Here is a 9,392-nt window from a genome sequence, read left to right on the forward strand (position 1 = left end):
GTGCTTGTTTATAGGGCTACACAATTTGGCAAAAATGTTGTGATTGTATCAATATAACTGAAATCAATACAATTAAAATTATTATAATTATTATTTTGTTGTTGTTTTTAAATACTATTTTTATTTAGGATATAGCAATATTTATTTTATTTAGTAATACTACTACTACAAATAATATTATAATACAATGACGACAGTGGCGATAATAATAGTTATAAATGTTGTTATTATGATATTAGATTATTACTATAAAGGAATAGTAGTAGTAGTAGTATTACTTATTTATATAATTATTATTTTATCAAATTCTAAAAATAAATAAACAAAGATAAAGTAAATAAATAATCATTATAATACTATTAAAGTAAAATATTTAATAATGATAATTTTAATGAATATATTATTATTTTTATCATTTATTTTGTCATTATTATTATTATTAATCAAATAAAAAGATTTAATAATTAATAATATAACAACAGCATTAATATATAAAACAATCATAATATTAACAATATTCTGTTTATAAATGTTATTATTCAAAATAAGAAATATAACTATTAATATATTTCATTGTAAAAATTGTAAAAAAAAAAAATATATATATATATATATATATATATACACATGATCTCATGAGCTGCTTGCGTGTAAATGAACACAGTGACACGCTTCACTCTGAAACACAAGTGCATGTATTAATTCGTTAAATTTGATAATTGCAATAAGCCGTTGGTGTTATTCTGATTGATCATGCAGCCCTCGTTTGGAATGTTTTCATCAGTTTATGTTTGTGTGTGAATGCTGTGTTGTTGTGGTCAGTGCACAGTCCTCCGGCGAGCAGCAGCAGTCCGTCTCGATCCCCGGCGCGGCCCCTGTCTCACGCTCGGCCCCTGAGGCCCCTGAGCTCCATCACGCCTCCCAACGTCAGCGTGGCACATCTGAACGGAGCGGAGCCGCAGCCGTCCTCGCCCGCACACGCAGACGCAGACGCAGACGCAGGGCTGCACAAACTAGACGACAAGAAGCTGGAGAAGGTCAGCGCTGCTCACCGATCCAACAGAGACCGGAAAAACAATCTTCTTACCAAGTATTGTTGTGTTGTTTTCTAGTATAAATATCTAAAAATTCTTGAATCAAAATGCATTTATTTTACAAGTAAAATGATTTAAGATATAATGTCTTGTTTTCTGAAATAAATAAAAAAAACTTTTTGTTAGTTTTTCTGCCAACGGGCAAGAAAAATAATCTTGTTTAGCATTTGAATTAAGATTATTTTTCTTACATCATTGGCAGATATTTTTGCTTGTTTTAAGCAAAAACAAACAAAATGTATATTTTTTTCAGAAAACAAGACATAATATCTTTAGTCATATTACTTGTCAAGTAAATGCATCTTGATTCAAGAATGTTTAGATATTTATACTAGAAAACAAGACAACAATACTAAGTAATGTGGTACAAACATAACTGTCCATGGAAATAATGGTGAAATCTACATTTATTTTACCAATAATGGTAAAGTAAAATTTGGGGAAAAAAGTATTTCATAAAGCCCTAAAAATGCAAATCTTGTTACACTTTCAATAAATTGTTATTAAATTATATGCATTTTTTTATTTGAATAAATTAGGGGGGGTGAATTAATAAATATAATAAAATAAACCCAGAAAAATCAAATGGAAAAAAATAATAATAATAATAATTGGGGGAAAAATAAAACAAATTTCATGGGACCCTAAAATTGTAATTTTTCTTAAACCTAATATATTGTTATTAAATTGATTTCAATTAATTAAATGCATTTTGCATTTAAAACATAGTTCAGAAAAACAAATAAAAAAATAAACAGATTTCATGAGACCCCAAAAATGCAATTCTTGTTAAACTTTCAATAAATTGTAAAATTGCATACATTTCTTGATTTTAATAAGTTGGCATGCTTTTTGATTATTTATTTCTATAATGAAATAGAAATAAATAAATAATAAACCCAGGAAAGATGGGTTATAAAGATATTAAAACAGATTTAACACACATTGGACGTCAAGTGGTGACCAAACACTGTACACATTTTTGCACAAATAAAGAATTTGTATTGTACAAAAGTAACAAAAATGTTTATTAATTCATCATATTTAATTTATTATTAATAATGTGAATAACAGACCCAACAAATGTGAAATTTGCTGCAGCTGATGTAGATGAGTTGAGCAAATCAGCTAAAAATCAATGAATATATTTCTATCAGCTCTATAGTCTCAGAGATGTGTATGGGCTGCGAGCGTTAATTATGGGCTGTTAATGAACTCCCAGTCAAATAAGAGACACATCATGTGATGTATTACTGATCTGTTTGATGTGCTGAGAATGAAATGTGAACATATCTTGAGCTCATATTCACCAAAAACCTTATTCCAGCTGATTCTGAGACACTTCTGTACTATACTGCTGTTTCTATAGACCTCTATTAAACCCTTTTTCTTCTGGATTCCAATTAAATCATTTAATTTTAATAATCAATCAAAAAGCATTCAATCAATTGAATTCATAAAACATTAACAAATTACTAAAATGTTTACAATAATAGGGCCCTATGAAATCCATTTTATTTTTTACAAATTCCATTTTTCCATTTAAATTGTTCTGGATTCTGAATTTCATTACATTTTAATGATCAAAAGAACAAGTCTAATTAATTGAATCCATAAAACTTTAAGAATTTAATAATTCTTTAATATTGTTACAGTAATAGAGCCCTATAAAAGTATATTTTTTCCTAAATTCAGTTTTTCCGTTCAAATTTTTCTATCATTTTAATAATTTCATTAAATTTTAAAAATCATAAGAATTAATTGAATTCATAAAACTTTAAACATTTTTTAATTAATTAATTTATTTATTATTATCATTTTATTTTATTTTTTAAAAAGGACCATATGAAATCTATTGAATTTCCCCAAAATGTATTATTATTATTTTTCTGGATTATGTTTTAATAATTTACTTAAATTTTCATAAAATAAAAAGAATGTCTAATCAATTGAATTCATAAAACACTAATAATTTATTACAGTTTTTACAATAATACAGCACTGTGAAATTACTTTTCTTGTGTGTTTTTAGTTCTGGATTCTGTTTAATTTTTTCCGGATTCCATTTTATTGGTTTGATTAAATTGTATCAATTGAAAAGCATTCATAAATCTTTAACATTTTTTTTTTTTTAATCTTTTAAAAATGCTTTATTAAATCTTTTACAATAATAGGGCCATTTTAATTGTTAAAACTTTTACAATAATATAATATATATATATATCACACATCTAATTAACTGAATTCATAAAATGTTAAATTGTGTGTTAATTATTTATAAGTAATTATTATTAATTATACTATGGGGCCGTTGAATGCTTGAATCTGATTCTAAGGTGTGCAATTATTTTCAGGGAAACGCACGGTGAATGTAGTTCCACCGAACACTTCTGAGAGACGCACAGACTCAGAGTTAACTCTCTCTCTCTCATAACTGAGTTATTAACTGCATTAGTCTGTTATTAACGGCTCAAGCCTCCGTTACTAGGTCTAAAATGGCGCTTTGGAATTAGCAACGGAGACGTTGGATGAGATGTGGAAGAAATAATGCTACTCACAATAGCGATGTAAGTAGAAAAACCAGACGAATGGATTGAAATACATCATCTGATGGATGTGTCGAGGTGCGGCAGCCGTAAGCAGAATAATTGACTTTGGTTCGTTGAATTATTAGAAAAGTAATGCACACCCGAGGTGTAACTGTGTAACTCCAACAGACCGAAGTCAATTATTATTTACTTATTAAATTGTGTTTTCATTATTTATAAAATGTTAATTATTTATTTATTTTTTTAACAATGAACAAATACAATAACGGCCTAAAAAAACCCCTAAAAAATCAGCTTTTCTGGACTGTTTATTTAATACAAAGAAAATGTATTTTAATGCAAACAAACTGGTGCACAACAGAGGTGATCTCATGGAAAAACAACTGTATGATATTCCTTACAAAAATGACATTTTAGTTATTATTCTTATTATGACTAAGAGAAGAGAAGTACATTCTACAGTAGGAATATATTTCTGTCATAATTTGTTCCAGTTAAACTGCACTTTTATTTTGGCGGGTTTGATGTATTGTTTGACTGGATAGGGCTCTGTTCGTGTGTTTTCTCTCAGAAAGAGAAGAAGAGCAGCGGTCTCCTCAAGCTTCTCTCCGGAGCCGCAGCCAAGAAGAAGTCTCGCTCTCCGCCGTCCGTGTCTCCGACACACGAGTCGTCCGGTCACAGCCGCGCCGGATCCTGCCCCATCGAGAGCGAGATGCAGGGGGCGATGGGGATGGAGCCGCTGCACAGAAAGTCCGGCTCGCTGGACCTTAACTTCTCGGTGTCTCCGCCGGTGCGACAGCCCTGCTCCTCCTCGCCGCTCGCCGTCCGGCCCGAGCCCAAGCCCCTGTCCCGAGAGAGGTGAGTCCCGCTGACCACATCCACCCGCTTCAACATCTCAGTCAGGGCTGGGAAAGTTACTCTAAAAACCTCATCAATTACAAGTTACCAGTTACATCTTCAACAGTGTAATTACATTACTGTACAAATTACTCTCTCCAAAAATACACTCTTAGAAATAAAGGTGCTTCACGATGCCATAGAGGAACCTTTTGTCTTTTTGTTTCACAAAAGGTTCTTTGTGGCGAAAGAAGGTTCTTCAGATTATAAAAAGGTAAGAAAGAGATGGTTCTTCTATGGCATCGCTGCACCTTTATTTTGAAGAGTGTAATTACTTTCTAAATCTTATATCAACCTCGAGGATAGACATGAAACGCTTCTTTAATTCTTTCAAATAAATAATACATAACTAGTATAAATTATTCTGGTCACACTTTAGATTAGGGTCCAATTCTCACTGTTAACTAACTATTAACTATGACTTTTGCCTCAGTATACGCCTAATTACTGCTTATTAATACTTAGTAAAGTAGTTGTTAGGGTTGGTTAGGGTTAAGGATTTAGAATAAGGTCTTGCAGAATAAGACATTAATATGTGCTTTTTTAATAATAATAAACAGCCAATATAATATTTATGCTAATAACCAACTAGTTAATAGTGCGAATTGGACCCTAAAGTGTTACCAATATTTTTATTTACTCACCAAAGTATTTAAAGTGAGAAGGGTGCATAAAAAGCATGCATTTTAAGGTTAGACTTTAAATTTTGATGTTAAATCCAGTATTGCATTGTATATAAAGGTTCTAGAGTCTATACACAGTATTGAGTTCAATTACATAAGAAGTAACTCTAATTAAATTAAGAGCAATCCCTTGCTTTACTCTTTCAAGGGAAGTAATGCACACCCGAGGTGTAACTGTGTAACTCCGCTTCGCGTCATGACCGCGTCACCACCTCGGTGTGCATTATTTTTCTAATAATCCAACGGACCGAAGTCAATTATTCCTTACGTAACTAATTACACCCAAAACTGATCTAAATGCACAAATTTAAAGGCTCATGAAACCCTAAAACATATTTTTTGAGATGTTAAAGTGCCCCTATTATGGGTTATGAAAGGTTCATATTTTGGTTTTGGAGTCCCCTACAACAGGTTGACATGCATGCAAGGTCAAAAAACACTTTCATTGTCTTATAATATGCATTTATTTTTATCTTACTTGCTCAACGACTCCCAAACGATTCGCTCAATGATTCATTTTTCCAAACCCCGCCTCTGCGTGACGCTAATCTGCTGTGATTGGTCGATTGGTCACAGTGTTTGTGAGCCAGTGCTGCTTTGTGTACAGTGTTACCGGGGAAACAGCTCCAAAAGCAGCACCTAGTGGCAAAGAATGAATTTGCATTTTCATTCAGACCAGCAAGCCAACGGCAATATGCTAATGTTTCATTTTGACATCAATGTGAAACGGCTTGGGATTCGTTTTAAAAACGACTCGTTTGAATGATTCAGAGTCGACTCTTTCTTGTGAGAGACAATAACTTTATACACGGTGCACTTTCAGATTTAAAAGTTTGCAGGATGTTTTCATTCATTTAGAGCTGTGTTACACACTGCATGAAAGATCATCTTCAAAAATACATAATAGGGGCACTTTAACATATATGTACAGATTGCACAACAGCACTCATTATGTCTATTCTTATAATACACATTTGAATGCATGAATTTAAGACATGTAGCAAGCTTTTTTTTTTTAAATGCAATTTTATGCATTTTAGTTAAATAAATAAAAGAAAAAGAAATGCAGTTTAAGCACCAGGTTTGTTTTTGAACAGTGCTTTACAGCATGATGCGGTTTGGTTTGTATCTATTCATCGCTGCACCCTCTTGTGGACTGATGCTGTAACATTTGATGCCTTTACTAGTATTGAAATATGTAAATTAGAATTCAAATATAATCATTCAAATATTTAATATTCATACTTTACTAGTCAAAAGTTTTGAATAATTTGGAATATTTTTCCAAATAAATAAATTTATTTATTTAAATTTTCTAAATAAAAGAAGTTTCTTCTGCTCCCCAAGGCTGCATTTATTTGATGTGATGTGAATATCTATTAAACTGTAATTGATTGCTGAGTCAGTATCTCCTGATCTGGGCTGTCTAAATAAAATCACAACTTACAATATTCATCCAATTCAAGATCTAAATGCACATTTGAATGCATGAATTTAAAGGGTAATGAAACCCTAAAACACATTTTTTAAAGATATGCACATCAGTGAAAACACTAAAAGCACTCATAATGTCTGTTATTAAGGGGAAAGTGGTTATTTTTTCATGTTTTGGAGCAATTTTGTTCTTCCGGTTCATATGCATTAATTTGCAGTGGTGATTGGCTGCCAGCTTTTTTCAGTATTATTCATGAGAATGAACTCTTATGATCCGATCACTTTACTGTATTATGCATGAGGTTGTATTACAGTGGAGAATTCAAATCTAAATGCACATTTGAAAAAAATGCCTAAGTTAAATCTTTTCATTTTTGCAATTTTATGCATTTTAGTTAAAACATACAGTAAATGCACTTTAAGCACCAGGTTTGCCTTTGAACAATACATTACAACATGATGCTGTTTGATTTGCATGTATCCGTTGCGCCCTCTTGTGGACTGTTTGATGTGTTTACTAGTATTGAAATATATCATTTAACTCATAACTCATATTTCATCATTCAATTTTTGAAAATATTTCATATTTATACACTACCAGTCAAAAGTTTGGTATAATTTGGATTTTCTTTTAATGAAAGATATTTCTTCTGCTCGCCAAGGCTGCATTTATTTAATCAAAAATACTTTCAAAATGTGAAATATTATTATGATTAAACAGCTGTTTTCTATGTGAATATGTGTTAAACTGTAATTTATTTCTGTGATGCAGCTGTATTTTCAGCATCATTACTGCAGTCTTCAGTGTCACATGATCTTCAGAAATCATTCTAATATGCTGATTTGCTGCTCAACAAACATTTCTGATTATTATCAATGTTGAAAACAGTTGTGCTGCTCAATATTTTTGTGAAAACTGTGATACATTTTATTTTTCAGGATTCACAGATGAATAGAAAGTTCAAAAGAACAGCATTTATTTGAAATATAATTATTTTATCACACTAGAAATGCCTTTACTGTCACTTTTCATCAATTTAATGCATCCTTGATGAATAAAAGTCTTCTTTTTTTTTTTAATTGTTCTTACCCCAAATTAGTGTGTTACTATTTCTACAAAAAAGCAGTAAATCAGCATATCAGAATGATTTCTGAAGATCATGTGACACTGAAGACTGCAGTAATGATGCTGAAAATACAGCTGCATCACAGAAATAAATTACGTTTTAACAGATAGAAAATAGTTGTTTTAAATCATAATAATATTTCACAATTTTTGCAGTATTTTTAATCAAATTAATGCAACCTCGGAGAGCAGAAGAGACTTCTTTCAGTTTTTTGGTTTGAAAGCTAGATTAATGCACCTCGTTCAGTCCTGTGTGAATGTTTCTCCTGTTATTAACCGTGTTGAGCGCAGTTTTCTGTCTTCTTTTCCATCAGGTACCGTGTGGTCGTGCCGTACCCGCCGCAGAGCGAAGCAGAGATCGAGCTGAAGCAGGGAGACATCGTGTTCGTGCACAAGAAACGAGAAGACGGCTGGTACAAAGGCACTCTTCAGCGCACCGGCCGGACAGGCCTGTTCCCCAGCAGCTTCGTGGAGAGCTTCTAGAAGATCAGAACCAGCCAACAAGCTCCTGATGAAGACGAGCACAAACGAGCATCTCTACTGCCATCGTCCTCACAGATCACGAGACAGATCAGTCTTCATCTCCATCAGATCCTGACAGAAGCTCAGAGACGCTGGGAAATGATTCCTGCAGCTGCTCCTTCAAACCGCTTCATCCTCACGTTCCCGTGCGAGATCTCGCGTTTTATTTCCTTCGCTACTTTAATCGGCAGATCTGAATGATGACGACACAACGAGGATGTTATTTATAGCTTATGATAAGATGTGAATGTAGGGAGTGATGAATCTCACAGAACCTGGAAACCACGAGTGGCGTATTTCACACCAAAATCAAGAGAAGAAAAATTATTAAAATAAAAAAATAACATACTTAATTCTATTTTGCATAAAGCAATTAAAGCCTATTTTTAGGACCATTTTTGCATCTTTTTTTTTTTTATTATTTTCCCACTAGATTCTCATTACTATAGTGCAAAAAAAAAAAAAACATGGTATATTATTTAAATGGTAAAATATTAATACAGCATGTTAGTATTATTATAGTAGTGCCTTTATGCTCATTCAAATAAAAAATTATGCATTACAGGAAATACACTAATGAGAGTTTAGGGTTAAATGTGTGTATTTGTGAAAATAATGTCATTATGGTGAGAATTTTATATATATATATATATATATATATATATATATATATATATATATATATATATATATATATATATATATATATATATTTTTTTTTTCAAAAATTGCGTGTGTGTGTGTATATATATATATATATATATATATATATATATATATATATATATATATATATATATATATATATATATATATATATAATGCTCACCAAGGCTTCATTTAAAGTAAAAACAGTAATATTTGTGAAATCTGATTTCTGAAGGACCATGTGACACTGGAGTAATGATGCTGAAAATTCAGCTTTGATCAATGAATTACATTTTAAAATACCGGTAAGAAAAGTATTGTATAGCTACATTTTTAAATTGTAATAATTCACAATATTACCATTTTTACAGTATACTTGATCAAAGAAATGCAGCCTTCGAGAGCAGAAGACACTATTAAAGATATTAACTATTCCAAA

The 9,392-nt window shown here is 31.5% G+C and overlaps 1 protein-coding gene across 4 annotated transcripts in view; it reads left to right on the forward strand.

The window, feature by feature from the left end:
* The window catches only part of LOC131547457 (E3 ubiquitin-protein ligase SH3RF3-like), a 99,857-nt gene extending 90,933 nt beyond the window's left edge, over positions 1-8,924 (forward strand). The window contains exons 8-11 of one of the 4 annotated variants that reach the window (XM_058788032.1): positions 823-1,037; positions 4,215-4,501; positions 4,715-4,754; positions 8,098-8,924. In XM_058788032.1, coding sequence (XP_058644015.1) covers positions 823-1,037; positions 4,215-4,501; positions 4,715-4,754; positions 8,098-8,295 — 740 coding nt within the window. In that variant the 3' untranslated portion in view covers positions 8,296-8,924. Of the gene's footprint in view, positions 1-822; positions 1,038-4,214; positions 4,571-4,714; positions 4,755-5,696; positions 7,293-8,074 lie in introns of those variants that run through there. The other 3 variants (XR_009272938.1, XM_058788033.1, XM_058788035.1) reach the window with 3 other exon arrangements.
* Positions 8,925-9,392: the final 468 nt, after the last annotated feature.

The sequence above is a fragment of the Onychostoma macrolepis genome, chromosome 09 (assembly GCF_012432095.1).
Source record: "Onychostoma macrolepis isolate SWU-2019 chromosome 09, ASM1243209v1, whole genome shotgun sequence".
NCBI lineage: Eukaryota > Metazoa > Chordata > Actinopteri > Cypriniformes > Cyprinidae > Onychostoma > Onychostoma macrolepis.